This window comes from Trachurus japonicus, chromosome 13 (genome assembly GCF_045865225.1).
Source record: "Trachurus japonicus isolate A0001 chromosome 13, Traja_1.0".
Classification (NCBI taxonomy): Eukaryota; Metazoa; Chordata; class Actinopteri; order Carangiformes; family Carangidae; genus Trachurus; species Trachurus japonicus.
In genome coordinates, this window is record NC_140919.1 from 11,502,463 (window position 1) to 11,518,461 (window position 15,999).

Consider the following 15,999-nt stretch of genomic DNA (forward strand, 5'->3'; position numbering starts at 1 on the left):
AATTTGAATTTATTAAAGGATAGCCCCTTGAGATGTAGCATCTCATTTTCAGAACACACAACATCAACAATAGCTACACTACATTACATTGTAGACATACATAACATGACAATACAACAAATACAGACATCTTGCTCACACACTCCCACATACCACCCCAACCCCCATAAATTTAACAAACAGAATAGAAATATTAAATAACATAGTAGGAATAATGAAATAACAAAATGGAGAAAGAAAGAATAACAATGAATGAATCAATCAATTAAGTAATTAACTAAAAACATGAGCAATTTGTTTTAAGATATAAATATAGTGACCTCCTGAAACAATGAAAAGAGGTAATAGAACGCAAAGAAGGAGTTTTGTTGACTTGTATTGCCTCCCTGAGGGCGGTACAGGCTTATGATATGATTATTGTATTTATAATTTGCAGGAAACTCAATAGAAATGTGAAATATGTAGGTTTACAACAGTGTCTTTGACAGTGATGCAGCACCAGCACCAGCAGCACCAGCAGCAGCAGTAGGGCGGCTGTAGTAGCAGCCTGTGCCCAGCAGGGGTCGCCGGTCGCCCGCTCTGCGCCGCCGCCTGCCCGCAGCCTGAGCTCCGGAGCAGCGGCGGCAGCAGCAGCAGCGGCGGCTCTGGTGGTGATAGCTGCTGTTAGCTGCCGAGGGCCAGTCAGTCAGTCTGCGGTGCTGCTGTTCCCCGAGAGCCGAGCTGCTCCCTCCCTTCACCAGGACACAGGCGACCTGAACCAGCAGGCACACAACCGGTGAGCATTTATTCATTTACCCCCCCTCTTTTATTATAAAAACCCACCACCACCACCACCACCCTGAGAGCTCAGGGTTGAACCCGAGCTGGGGAGGAGGACGGCGGCGTGCGGAGGGGAGGTGAGGCGGGCGGACGGAGCAGGCAGCCGGGGCTCGGCGGCTCCTTGTCCGGGTCCCAGGCTGCTGCTGCTGCGGGATCAGAGAGCAGAGCAGCCAATTAGGCTAGTTAGTTAGCTTCAGCACGGTGGGCTCTGAATTAAAACAGAATGGGTTAAAGTTGGATTATGGTTTTCTTTTGGAGCTTTTTGTTTTAAAAAAAGAAAAAGAGGAAAAATCAAGGCTTATATTATATAGCCTACATTTTTTTTTTTTTTTTTTTTTGGGAAAAAGGTGGATGTATTTCCTCTCGTGGTTAGGTAACCTCCCTCCCAAACAGTAGCTTCTAGGCTAGCTCACATAGCCGTGGAGCTACACCCAGTATATTTCAGCCCTGTCACGGTTTTTGTTTGCCCCCCCTCCCCGGCCCTCCCTCTCCCTCCCCGGGGTGAAGGCGGCCGGACACCGGGGTGCTGCTGCTGCTGCTGCTGCAGCTTTTTGCTTTGTCTCAGCCAGGTTGTGTGTTTGTTCTTGTTGTTGTGGTTGGCTCGTTTTAACCCGGGTTAGGAAGCAGATAAACGGATGAAGAGGAGCTTTAATAGACAGACAGGTAACAACCACAACCAGCAGCTGCAGCAGCAAGAGCCTCGGTTCTTGGTTCATCCACCCCCGGCCCTTCCTCTCTGCTCCACGCCGAAGTTAACGACTGAAGTCCGGGGAAACTTGTTTGACATTATCCGCTGGTCTGCAACATGTCAACACACTCGAGTCTTTTTTTTTTTTCCTTTTTCTTGCAGCTCTGCACTTTTTTTCTTCCTTACAGTGTTTTTACAGTTTTAATAATAATCTGCCTCATCATGTCAACATGTGACCATCAATCACTGACTTATCGGCTCAGACGGCTGCCAGGCGCAAATTAGACAGTCATAACAACAAGTCAGTGACAGCTTCCTAGCTGGGAGTGGGAGTAGTAGTAGTAGTAGTAGTGGTGGTAGTACATGCATTGCTCAGCCTCAGGGGTTATTTATGACACAGTCTAATTAAAGTGGGACTCAGTGGTGGATCAAAAACAATTAGATTACAGGTCCCACGTTGTTTAAAGTTGGATTTCCATGTGTTATGACACACACACAGCAGGTCCAGTCCAGTTTTCTCCTATAACAAGGAAACTGTCACTCATGTTTGTTTATTTTTGCAGTGTCATTTCAGTGGTGCAGTCTGCGTTGTTTCTCAGATTTAAAGGTCCTATAGGAGACATTTAAAGTCTGGCTTGGAAGGGTATATATACCATATATGCTCTATATAGGACCTCTAAGAAGATGGATAGATTGGTGAAAGCAGGTCAAGTACAGGAATATTAAGTTGATTTCATGTTTATCCTGTGCAGTGTTACCTCAGCTTTATAGGCTAAAGGTAGATGTTTGCGTCAAAGCTCCATACAGTATAAAGGTAGATGTTTGTGTTAAAGCTCCATACAGTATAAAGGTAGATGTCCATGCGTAGTGTGATTATAAAGCAGCTCTAGGTTCTATATTAATACTGTGAAAGTATCAAAGCCTCAGTCCACAGAGAAATGCACACAGCCTGTATTCAGAAACTGAGCCTTAAAACCAGCCGTCAGGACTTCCTGTCACTTTGTGATGTCACAACAAAACAGTCACCCCAAGCCCTGCCCCCTCACCACCTGGTCTCACCATCCATCCAACTACTTTGCAGGATTTTAGGAGTGAAACAGGAGTGAAACAGATAGACGGACGTGACAGAGTAAAATCTTATCACAAATGTTATTTCCATTCCTAACAACTGCTCTTACCACAGTTTTCTCTCTGTTCCTCTTCAGCTCCAGTTGATTTACAATGAACAGCACATGGCATAGTCTATTCTATACATCTCACATCCTGAATAAATATTACAAGAGCTTTTTTTTATAGCTGTGTTGATGATGTAGCTACTGTACAAAAGGTGTTGGCTCATCCTGCTCTTATCAAACTAGGTTACAAACTCCTTACCTACTGTAAAATGATAAACATAATGAAAAGTTAAGGAAACACTATTGCTGCTTTTGGATTATGAACCTCCTGCTCTTCAGTCTATTCAATCCAGTTTACTCTAAAAGACAAGTAAGTAAGAAGTCTCATTTAAAGCTCCATACGGTATAAAGGTAGATGTTTGTGTTAAAGCTCCATACAGTATAAAGGTAGATGTTTGTATTAAAGCTCCATACAGTATAAAGGTAGATGTTTGTATTAAAGCTCCATACAGTATAAATTTAGACGTTTGTATTAAAGCTCCATACAGTATAAAGGTAGATGTTTGTGTTAAAGCTCCATACAGTATAAAGGTAGATGTCCATGTGTAGTGTGATTATAAAGCAGCTCTAGGTTCTATATTAATACTGTGAAAGTATCAAAGCCTCAGTCCACAGAGAAATGCACACAGCCTGTATTCAGAAACTGAGTCTTAAAACCAGCCGTCAGGACTTCCTGTCACTTTATGATGTCACAACAAAACAGTCACCCCAAGCCCCGCCCCCTCACCACCTGGACCCACCATCCATCCAACAACAACTTTGCAGGATTTGGTTTCTCTGAGTGTTTTATTCTGAAATCTGCTCAATTTTATTGGATCACTCAGAAAACAGTCAGCCAATCAGAAGAGAGACTCAGAGCCCCCGGTCTTCTGTTACTACACTGAACTAAAACTACATTGAGGTGGTTTTTAGATGTTCTTCATATAAAACACAGCAGACATGTAGAATATGGCTCTTTAACAGCTCAGTCGATGCAGCTGAATGATTTTTATAGCTGAGTGGATTAATTGTGGTGTCATTAAAGTAGGAGACAGTTGTTTGTTTTTCAGCAGCAGGAATATGAGAGTAGATGTCTGGGATTTGATGTATGCTATGTGATGTAATTATGATATGTTGAATATACATATTATTTGTCACAGTAAAAGGTTTTTATATATTTTTTGTCCAGTTTCACATTTAGTATTAGTTGAATCTGACACTGTTTGTCCTCTGTCTCTTCCCTCAGGGGATTTGTCCCTGTCGGTCACAGCGAACCCCCCCCCCGACCCCCTGACCAGTGAACCGGACCAGCTCCACCTCCGTAGGGAAACCAGAGCCAGGTTGGACGGCGACGCAGCCTTGAGTTTTCACCATGTTCAACCTGATGAAAAAGGACAAGGAGAGGGAGGGCAGCAGGAAGGAGAAGAAGGATAAAAAGGAGAGGATGTCGGCGGCCGAGCTGCGCAGCCTGGAGGAGATGAGCATGCGCCGCGGCTTCTTCAACCTGAAGCGCGAGGCGAAGCGCGAGTCCAAGAACAAGCTGGAGATCTCCAACCCCATCCCCATCAAGGTGGCCAGCAGCCACGAGCTCACCCTCACCGACATCGAGTCGGACGGCCTGAGCAACCGCAGCAGCATGGTGCTGGACGACCAGCTCAGCGCCGCCAGCTCCACCGACGACCTGAAGGGCGAGGGCGGCGGCGGCGGCGGAGGACAGGACGGACACCGCAGCTCGGTCCACGAGCGCGTGGCCCACTTCGGCAGCCTCGCCAAGCAGAACTCCTCGCAGGTGGGGCAGATGATGAAACGCTTCTCCTTCTCCCAGAGGAGCAAAGAGGAGAGTCCGTCGGAGAGCTCCACGCCATCGGGCCAGAACTCCGCCGCCCCGTCGCCGCACGTGGAGAACAAAGTCCTGGGCATGATCCGCAAACACAGCCTCAAGCAGCAGCAGCCGCCGCAGCAGCAGCAGCCGCCCGAAGCGCCGGCCGCCAAAAAGGTCTGCATCCCGGAAATAGTGGACAAGACGTTCCCGGCGCAGCTGCAGCTCCCGGCCGTGGTCGCACCGAGCGCGCCCGAGACGCGCGAGCTGGAGCTGCAGCGCCGCAACACCGGCGACTTTGGGTTTTCCCTGCGTCGCACCACCATGCTGGACCGCAGCGTGGACGGGGGCGTGTACCGGCGCGTGGTCCACTTCGCCGAGCCCGGCGCCGGCACCAAGGACCTGGCGCTGGGGCTGGTGCCCGGCGACCGGCTGGTGGAGATCAACGGGCGCAACGTGGAGAACAAGAACCGGGACGAGATCGTGGAGATGATCCGTCAGTCGGGAGACACGGTGAGGCTGAAGGTGCAGCCGATCCTGGAGCTGAGCGAGCTGAGCCGCTGCTGGCTGAGGAACACGGAGGGGCTGCGCCGCGAGGCCCGACATGTAAGCAGCTCGCCACTTTCTATTCTTTCTATTCTCTCGCTCGTTGTGACAGGCGGACGAACCTGATGTATGATCAAGCTGTTTCTGAGGCGTCGTCTTCAGGTGTCTTATCATCACGATGTGGGAGGCGATACTCCCTGGATGCCATTTAAGGATATCTCAACATTTTGGCAAATTGGCCCATTGCCATAATCCCTGTAGTTTTAGGAGTAGAGTCTTTGCCTTTAATTGTCGGTGCAAGCTGTTTTTCGATCGGCGAAGCAGAGCCGTGAGCTGCTCAGAGCTACGCTATGGAGGCTCATGGAATTTCTTGGTTTCCCTCATCAAACTCATCAAATACACAATCCAACAACTCCAAAACACTCTGGTGGACAAGTTGTGACCTGCACATTCACCACACTATGAGATAATAACAGAACGTATACACATGAAGCAAATACTTTCATTTATTTCATTTATTAGTTTATTTGAAATGGGACTCCACGTATCCATGAACATACAAAAACAATTAGGCCTATTTGATGTACCGGTAAATATGCCAGATTTAGCTAGAGAGCTAATTTCCATCTGTAGTCCCATGGTCCACAAACAAATTAAATTACATTTAGACAAAGACAAAACAAATGGTGAACATTGTAGTACATCATGGAACTACTTGCGCTTTTGAAATCCCTCCGCCCAGCAGCCATGTCTGGAATGTAGTTCTGGCTGAATTTCCCTCTAAAACAACTCTGTGTGGTAACGTTGTGTTATTATCTCATAGCGTGGTGAATGTGCAGGTCACAACTTGTCCACCGGAGCGTTTTGGAGTTGTTGGATTGTGTATTTGATGAGTCTGAAAGCTGGAAATCCCATTAGCCTCGGTAGTGTTAGCTGAGCAGCTCACGTCTCTGCCCTGCTGATCGAAAAACAGCTTGCACCGACAATTAAAGGTAAAGAACCTACTGCTATGACTATCGGTATTATGGCAATGGGTGAATTTGCCAAAATGTTGCAACATCCCTTTAAAACCGTGGCATCCTGTTGCCTGCATCTTACTGGAAAGAAACATGCTTGAGTCTGGTTTTAAACGCCAAGACGGGCGATAACACATTTGTTGACATTACTGTAAATTTTTTGCATAAATCCTTTAACAGCACAAATAAACTGTGCAGCCGAGGAAGCCGATGGTGGGCACAGATTTAATGGCACTCTGTGGGTTCGTCCCAGTTCCCTGCCTGTAATTGCCTCCAGGTTTCCCTCTGCTGTGTGTTTTTATTTACATCCCGGCCCCTCCCACTGACCGAAGACCTCGGTGAGGAAGCGGGACGAGTCGAGGAGGACGCGGCGCCGCATTTCTAGAGAAACGAGATTTGTTCCTTTTGCTGAGAACCGTCGTCAACGGTGACATCTGGTTCTCATGACAGCAGCACAGCTGGATCAGCTGCCTCTTGGCCTCAACAACCATAGTAAAAAAAGAAAAGAAAAGAAGGGAGTACACGGTTTTCCACCAGCAGCACAGAGCTGGTGTTGTTCACCCTGATTCCCCCGTTTAGAAAAAAAAACAAAAAACATAATGTGTTTGTGAAACAACACATCTGTGCAGATTAGTGCAATCACAGTGTGTAACTGTTGGTGCTCAAACAGGAGCACACATGCAACAGGAATGAGATTTCTTCGTCTTCTTCATTCATAATTTATGTCAACATTGATCAGTATTGGCTTTGTGACGTCATCATTGAATTAACCAGGTTGTAAATAGAATTTATTTTAACGCTTACAAAGGGTTAATTCACTAAAAAGTTTGATAATACTTGATAATCTTATCAATAATCTCAGTTGATTATTGTCTTCTTAGTAACTGAAGACACAGTGATCCGCCATTTTCAATTTGATGGTGAGTCTGAAAAACAAATCAAATCTAAAACTTGGTGGTAAAACCAAGTGTGATTTATTACATAATTACTAGATACACAGAACAATAATTAAAAATATCAGTATCAGATGTTGAATCACTGTAGATATTTTTTTTATAAAGGGGGTGTGGCTCCTCCGAACAGGAATTTTACATCTAGATGACAGGATTTCCAGGTTCAGTGAGGCGGCCGGAGGATAATAGGCTGCAACTAATGATTATTTTCATTATTGATTAATCTGTTGATTATATAAACGATTCATCGATTAGTTGTTTGGTCAATAAAATGTTAAAAAATATTGAAAAATGTCCACAAACCAAAGAGAGATTCAGTTTATTGTCATAAAGGAACAAAGAAACCAGAAATATTCACATTTAAGAAGCTGAAATCAGAGAATTTTGACTTTTTTGCTTCAAAAACTACTCAAACCGATTATTCGATTATCAAAATAGTTGACGATTAATTAAATAATGAATTATTGAAGGAACTGGGACGTGTCCATGTTGACGTCTGATCAAGGTTTCCTTGCTAATTTTATTTTATTCGTGCCTTTTCATTGGTTTGAAGAGTTGGCTTTTTCTGGAGCCTGTTCTGGCTCCACTGTCCGGTTTCCTATTGTTCTGTAGTTTCTCTTTTTTTGTTGCAGTGATCAACAACAATGGCGCGCTGCTTTGATTCACCCACACATACTTTTCTGTGCGGCTGAAAAGGCCCCGTCTCTTTCAAACACCATTCATCCCCGATTAATGTCTGTTTCCAGTGTTTGTTGTCGCGTTAAGAAAGATGCACTGATGTATTTCTATGCATTGATTTCATCATAATGAAGACGATTTCTCTTCATTGATAGTCAGTTCTACAGATACACAGGTCTACATATGTCTGTGCAGACTTTGTGGTTTAGACTTTGTGTTTGACTCTATGTGAAGGTCGTCAGTCGACCGGTACTCGTGGGGATGAGCTCCAGACACTGTGACCCTACAAAGGATGAGTGGATAAAATGGATGGAAGGATTAATGAATATTTCATAATCAGTGAAAATGAATGAGTTGCATCCAGCCCCACACCATGTGGAATCTGTCTTAACTTTATTGAACACCTAACATCCATCTGACAGACAAGTGGAGCAGCTGGTCTGGTCTGGGCCAGGTTGTCGTTAATCATCTACATCTACAACAAACAGAGTTCACCACTCTGCTGCTCTCTCTTTCTGCTTTTCACTCCAGTTTCCAGTTGTTTCCCCGTCTGCACTCTGACTAAGCTACCGTCGACAAAAGTCAGCGTTTCCTGCACAGATGTTTCACATTAAAGGCTTTCCCCAAATGTCTCAGTAGGTGTGCCCTTAACGCTGTCCTTTAAGGCTTTTAATGTGAAATCTCGTGTGCAAACCTATCTCTGGTTTACGAGTCGATACGTCAGAATCGATTGAGGATTTTCTGCTTCATCATCATCTTTTCTCACTGTGGATCTTTGCGATCGATTATCAAAGTATTGATACCTTTTCAGATGGTCTCAAAGTGATTGAATGTGCAGTGGGGGTGTGAAGATCCGCTGCATTAGCAGTAGCACAGTGTCCTCCAGTAGGCTCAATGTCTTGATCATGGCCTGTTTGGCAGCGCCAGAGAGGCTTTCTTTGTTTGCCTCCATTGGCCTCGGTTCAAGGGTCCTTGTGACACAGTCAGCCTGAAAGGAGCTCTAATCCCCCCCCTCCTCCTCCTCCTCCTCCTCCTACCCTTCTCACCACAATTGAATTCATCTGCTCTGGTCGGCAGGGAGTGACTCTGTGCAGCCCATGTTGTCCTTTTCCTCTAACGTGGGACAGAGGCAGCGACTGACTGACTGACTGACTGACTGACTGACTGATGGTGGAGCCGGTGGAAAAACATCCCACCACGCTCTGCTCGGTGTCATGTGACCAGTTGTTAGGGGGCGATTTCCATGGAGCAAACAGGAAGTACACACACTACTAGGGTGAGCTTTGTTTGAGTGTATAGGCAGTGTTGGGTCAGACACACACACAAACACACACACATCAGTGTTTCCTCTAGGATGTTTTCTGTGGTTTACAGTCAGGGAAGTCAGGAGAGTCGGGGACGGGCATATGCACACCCTGACTGACACGCACATGGTCAGAAACAACCGGCCCACCAGGTTACACACTGGTGATTGAACTGGATATTAAAGCAGAAGTAAGCGGAATATTTGTGTTAATATAAGTGTTAAATAGTTATATCTTCCGACAGCAATCACTTACATAGAGTGTTTGGACCGAAATACGGGTCTCTCAGTCCCTCTGCTCTGCTCTGAGCTGAGGAGAAAACTTCTTGTATACTTCCTTATATCCTACAACCTTTATCCAATGAGGAGAGAGAACGGCATGAAGGGCTGTGTGTGCAGCCAAGGGATGCGCGTGAATGTGGTGACGTAGGGACGAGGACCAATAGATCCATGATGAGGGTGGGGGCTGCTAACTCCATCGGCTGACAAGAAGTTAGCCAAAACGACCGGATCGCTTACTTCTGCTTTAATTAGTCATGAAAGAAAATCAATCAAACTTGATATCAGTTATTTATAGGTGTTAGCTACAAGTTTAATTCCTCCCATCCAGTAAGTGACTCGCCCGCTCTTGCTCCAACCTTCAATTGTACTGGTTGCCAGGTACTACGGCTAGTAGCTAAAGCTAAGCTAACGCTAACCGTAGTTAACGAGTAGCAGCTCCGGTGTTGACGGCGGACTGGAAACACATCTGAATCATTTCACACTAACTCACCTAGAGATCATTTCATGGCGACGTTGCCAACGTAACCAGATGTAAATATTTATATATTTTGGACCCGTCAAAATTTATGAAACAATTATTTATATACTATAAAAGAAAATTCTGTAAAATGTATACTTTTATTCTGCACCCCTTAAAAAATTGATCATTTTGACGAAAAAGTTGTAGCTCTAACCGCAAGCAACTAAAGAGACACGTAAATGTTTGTATTTTCACCATTAATAAGGATTTTAATATTACTGCAACCATCTTATGTTGCATACAATCTTGTATCCAAATTTTACTCCATAGATAGGTTTTCAGAAAATCAATAGTATAGGGTAAGACTGCTCCTGTTCTTGATTTGCATGACAGTCCCACATTTTTACATATTTTCTTGTCTGATCCAGCAGATGACGTCCGAATTGTAACTAAAGCCCAGCAGCAGTGAATTAGCTGAACTTTTCATCTGATATCAGTGCGACGTGGTGTCTCACTTTATAAGGCGACATTTTTACTCCTACACCTAAATCTGCATTTTCCTTGCTTCTCGTTCTTTATCTCCCCTCCCTCTGTCCCTCTCTCTTTTGCCTCGGTCAGGTGTCAAGGTGTCGATTTTTACTGCAGCACATCACTGCTGCAAAATGTATCTGCTGCAATATTAAGGAAACACTGCACACACAGGTTTTCCCAAACTTTGGCATCAGACTTTATCTCTGCAGTTGATTTGTGCGTGTGTGTGTTAAACAGCAGGCCTGTCTGTGTCTCTTTGTGCACTTAAACGAACTCCACCAGCTTGACCACTGGTTTCAATAAAGGCGAGCCCGCAGAGAGGTCGTCCATCAGTCCTGACAAAGGGTTTTTAACAGGACACTGCATCTGCCCCGTCACATAACTCCCAGCTCCAAGACTGTCTACGTTTTATTATGATTCTGATGCAACTCTGGAACAGTGATGAATAAGAATGGAACATAAATGTTAAATATAAGTAAAACCTGCCATTCTCTAATTTCTCAAATACCTTTTAATGAGTTATGTTTTCTTGTTAAATCAGCCCTTCACTATTCACTGATCCCAAGCCAAGTTTGTATCTGAGGTTCCAGATAATCCTGGTTCAAAAAGCTTTTGTTTGTTTAAGATATCACTGATGAAAAGGCTATCAGAGAGAGCAAGAAACTGGTATTTTATAATCTTGTATTCAATAACTGAGTCTTAGTCATCTTAAAACCACATTGAGCTCATTTTTAGTTCTTAAAACCACAAATATGTCTTCTTGAATCCCACCTTAAGGGGGGAACCCAGCCGAGCACTGCCAAAATGATCAGGTATGAAGAATGAGAGGGATCCAGGAGTAAACAAATCGTAGCTGGTAAATGACTATTGTCTTGATTACTGATTAGTTCGGTCGATCAAATGTCAGAAATATATTTGAAATAATCATACATCAAGCTTTAAATGCAGATTCCAGCAGTCACCTTTGAGAGTACAGTGTTATCATAACGGATAGAAAATTATGTAAATAATATCCAGGCTGTAATAACCTGGAATAATCCTCTAAAAGAGGGGATTGGATTTGACAAAGCGGCATTGTGGCTGTTCCCAGTAAAACTGCAGCAGTCGGGATTAAACAGCTGAAATCACTCAGCGTTTGTGTCAGTCCATCTGAAGCCGGAGCCAGAAGTCTTCCACACAAACACGGACACATTAAGATTTAATCAAGATTTGGAAGCGGACGGACAGGATGCGCCCATTCTTCTAGCTGTGACCAGCGTGGGCAGGATGTTCTAAAAACAGGCACTGAGAGGTCTGAAGAGAGGAAGAGCCAGGTTCACTCCGAACCAACACTTAGGACAATCACTGGCTCACACATAAGACAAGCAAGGCCAGGTACTCTCTAGATAGGATAAGCAGTAGCTGATAAACATACAGTATATGGCCACTTTGAAGAAAACACGTGTTTCTTGTGTCTCTCTAGGCTTTCAGCTGTGATAATTAAGGTTAAGGTGTAGATGTAGGGTGAGGAAAGTTGATTTACAAAGCACCATTCAAACACCAGGCAATTACAAGTGCTTTACATATAGAAATATAGATAGAAGATTCTTGCCATTGAATTGCTTTTATGAATTAAAAGTTTGAATAAGTCATAACTTGTTGGGTGCAAGACCATTAAGTAGTAGGGTTTTACAATCTGTCTTTGGACACATGGGAAGCCAGAGCAGTGATTTTAGTCACCAGTGTAATGTGACTGAAGTGAACACCTGAATATGTTTTTTTTTCTCTAGTAGGGTAGTCGGTGCATTTAAGATTGTAATAGACTGATTTTGTAAATGTTTTAGTGTCATGGATTCAATTTGAGCTGACTTTTAAAGGGACTACGAGAAGTTTTGGAAAGCGTTTTCACACTACATCAGATCAGATACCATTGTAACGGCGATTCGGTGGCGTTATTCCCATGACCCGCCGGGCAGCGTCCGGGAAACCCAAAGTAGGAAATGCTGGGCGAGTCAACCACTAAATAATAATATCAAAATAACGATAAAGACAAAACGATATATTAATTGAAAATGGACCCATTAACAAGTGGGTAATGTAGATTCATCCACATTAATCTGAGACTTTTTTTATAACCAAATACAAACTCCTCGTTGTCCCTTTAATCTTTCTGTGTTGCGGCCTAAAACAATTTGTTGTCAATGCACGTACTTGGTGAATTTAGTCATGTGGCGACACCATTATGAACAGTTGTGTGGCATCTTCCTAATCATTAGATGATTGGAGGTTGAGATTGTTATATTGCATAATCTGAGCAAGGTTGAACATGTAAATGTTGAATAGTAGAGGCCCAAGAACGAGGCCTTGAGGAACTCCATGTGTGATTTTTACTTGTTCGGACTCATAATTACAAACCAACACAAATTGGATGTTTATTAACATCCAATACTTTTAGAGATGATGATGGAGATCTGGACAAGACAACAAGACAAGTCAGTGTACTTAGTTCATTGTTGATCTAAGACTCAGTAACATCCTCAATCCTGAATCTGAATTGGACGAGCCGCTTCGTTGCATGTTGTTACCCTTTCTCCTCAGATTTCCTCTCAAATCCAAATCTCCAAAAAGGCTGGAATCTATACACAAGCTTCTGTCTGAATTACCGCTCTGGCTCTGGAAGCTGGCGTCCTCCTTTGTGGATATTCTACCAGCAACCGCACACTCATAACGAGTCTGTTAGCCAGGACCGTGTACAGTGTGGAAACGGTTAAGCAAACGTGTTGGCTTGTAAATCTGCTGCTGAGTTGTAGACTTTAGCCCCCAAACTATCTGAAACTTGCGGCAGGAATCCAGATTGAAGAGGCCTGGAAGGAGAGTGGAGGCCAGAGCGTGAGAGAGACAGAGAGAGAGTGGAGGTTAAAATAGTCAGAAGCCATCTTCACTTGTCTTAACAGGCTGACTGGAACCAGCGGGAAGCAGGCCTCTCCCTTTAGGTCTCACTCTGGTATTTGTGGAATCTGCTTTGGAACAAATAGACCACTTCCTGACCCTCTCCCCCTGGGATTTTCTTATGGAGGAAGAGGAATGAGGTTCTGAGGCTGAGGGCCGATGCAGGGGGGGAGAGAGAACTTGATGGTCTTTGAATGTGTTTGATGAAGAGGATTGTTTTCTAAAACTTGACTGCATGCCAAGCTCTTGGTTCCTAACGCTGTGGCTTCAGTTTTGAATGGATAAAATCTCCATTACGGCACATTAATCTAGGCTCAATATCTGAAATCTCTCATATTCAAAAGCTCTCTGACTTTTTGCCGTTGCTCCAGATTGTGGTCGGGTGCTTCCTGTTTTCTTTAAGTATCCTCGGCGTGTACTTATGATTTGTATGATTCGCCCCACCTCTGGCAAATGGTCCAACAACTCACACTGTGACATCAGATGACATCAACATGAACTTCAAGTTCAGTAAACTCTCTGAAGACCTCTGTGGAAAAGGGATTAAATCCATTTCTTAAGGTCAAACTGAGCAACCAGGCAAAGCAGAGCCTTGGTCAGGGAGTCGGCCTAGACCGGGAACAACAGTCATAACTCCCTCCGAAGACCGAAGAACCTGCTGGACGACCGTGTCGACACCAATTCATCAGTCGGGCCTTCATGGTAGAGTGGCGAAAGTGAAGCCACCTTGAGTTAAAATGTGTTTGACAGCCCACTTGGAATTTGTCAAACAGCTTTTAAATGACTGTGAGAGCATGAGGAAATATTACCTGGATAATACCTTCCCTATGGTGAACCATGTCGATGACAACATCATGGACTGGAGGGGGGGGGGCTTCTCCGCAACAGGAGGACTGGCCTGAATGCAGATGAATTGAAAGAGTCCTTGAAGAAGAAGTGATGTAACCTGAGACCCAGGTGACGGCTCATTTTACAGCCCGTTAATGAGCCGATACATGGAGCCAAGACAACGCTGGGAGTAGCTTTGGGACAAGTTTGGACTGTCCTTTATCGTCCTTGACGCTTCCCAATCCAAATATGACTATTAAGAACAATGAGACAAACTGACCAACTCTGCATGTCTTGTCCAAAACTCATAGAGACTTAAAGGGATAGTTCAACATTTTGGCAAATTGGCCCATTGCCAAAATCCCTATAGTCTTAGCTGTAGGTTTGTTACCTTTAATTGTCGGTGCAAGGTGTTTTTAGAACAGCGGAGCAGAGCCGTGAGCTGCTCAGAGCTACGCTACGGAGGCTCATGGGATTTCTTGGTTTCCCTCGAAAACAACTCTGTCTCATAACGTTGTGTTATTATCTCATAGCGTGGTGAATATACAAGTCACAACTTGTCCACGAGAGCGTTGGATTGTGTATTTGATGAGTTTGATGAGGGAAACCAAGAAATCCCATGAGCCTCCGTAGCGTAGCTCTGAGCAGCTTGCGACTCTGATCCGCCGTTCTAAAAATAGCTTGCACCGACAATTAAAGGTAATGAACCTACTGCTATGACTGTAGCGATTATGGCAATGGGCCAATTTGCCAAAATGTTTTACTATCCTTTTAACAAAGAAGACTCAAAGCGTATTTAACCAAGTACAGAAATAGAAGGCTAAATACATCTGAGAGATTTGGGGTTTATTTATTAACACATTGTCACTTTGTCATGGTGATTTGCCGAGTGAAGATTGATGGTTTATTAGAAGTGTCAGATACTGAAGAGCAGAATAACAAATATTCAGCCTGCAGAGGTTTTTTTTCTTCTGTAGATCATTAGATCCAGGAATAGCTGACTGTCCTCCAGCGTTTGTAAGCCTCTTTCCTAAATGTCCACCACTCAGACTTTCTGTCGAGTGTCGGCTAATGAAATTGTCTTGTCTGTGATTTATCAACCTCTCTGACGGATCATGTGACGCGTCGCAGCGGCAGACACAGTGTGCATCACAGATGTTATGTTGGCTTAATGCAGCAACAAGTGTGAGAGCATTTCCTTCTTAATCTGTGTCTTCACCTCCTGGTCACAGGATGTGAGACAGATGCTCCTTTCAGTTCCAGAATAAACTGTGTTTACTGTCACACTGTGAATTAGTTATATAATGTACTGTATAATGAGCCTGCAGGTCAACGTGAACAGCAAAGTTGCACCTCTTATATTGCCCTGTTTACCGCCAGTAAACCTTTAAGGCCAGATTCTTTCACTTGCTCCTTCAGACTATGGGACATTACATGATTATCTTGTTGTTGCTGGAGGAATACAACTTGATATAATGAGTTTTTTTTCTTCTTTTGAGGTTTTGATTGGATAAGCACGGGGGGGAAATGCCTTTTTGGAGACAGACTGAATCACGTGCACCTGAAAAACAGGCCCAAAAAGCAGCAGTAAATCTGATTTAAGTCATTAAAATCAAATTACTGGACAGAAGAAGGCAGCGATTTCTGAGACAAACAGTTGTTTCAGTTCTGATTCCCAGGGGCTGCATCTTAAATGTGCAGTGTAATCCTGTGCATTAGCAGAGAGGTTACATACCCGAGGCTTGACTGGTTTGCATGAGTCAAACTACACATGAATGCATGTGAATGTGTGTGTGTGTGAAGGAGCTAATGAGCGTAATCACACACGCCCGTCTTTACAATCAGTGCAGAAGAATTCCTGCTCAGCTCCACTAAGTCTCTGTGACCGGACTGTTTGGAAATGGAAACACTTGACTGAAGAGGATGAAATGTTTTCATCTGCTGCTGCTGCTGAAGCTGAAGCTCTATTGTTGTTGCTCAATAATCCCTTATAT

General features: G+C 44.1%; 1 protein-coding gene across 4 annotated transcripts in view; it reads left to right on the forward strand.

The window, feature by feature from the left end:
* Positions 1-3,912: 3,912 nt before the first annotated feature.
* The window catches only part of myo18ab (myosin XVIIIA b), a 157,522-nt gene continuing 145,435 nt past the window's right edge, over positions 3,913-15,999 (forward strand). For all 4 annotated transcript variants that reach the window (XM_085794828.1, XM_085794829.1, XM_085794830.1 and 1 more), the window contains exon 1: positions 3,913-5,086. In XM_085794828.1, coding sequence (XP_085650954.1) covers positions 4,034-5,086 — 1,053 coding nt within the window. In that variant the 5' untranslated portion in view covers positions 3,913-4,033. The remainder of the gene's footprint in view (positions 5,087-15,999) is intronic.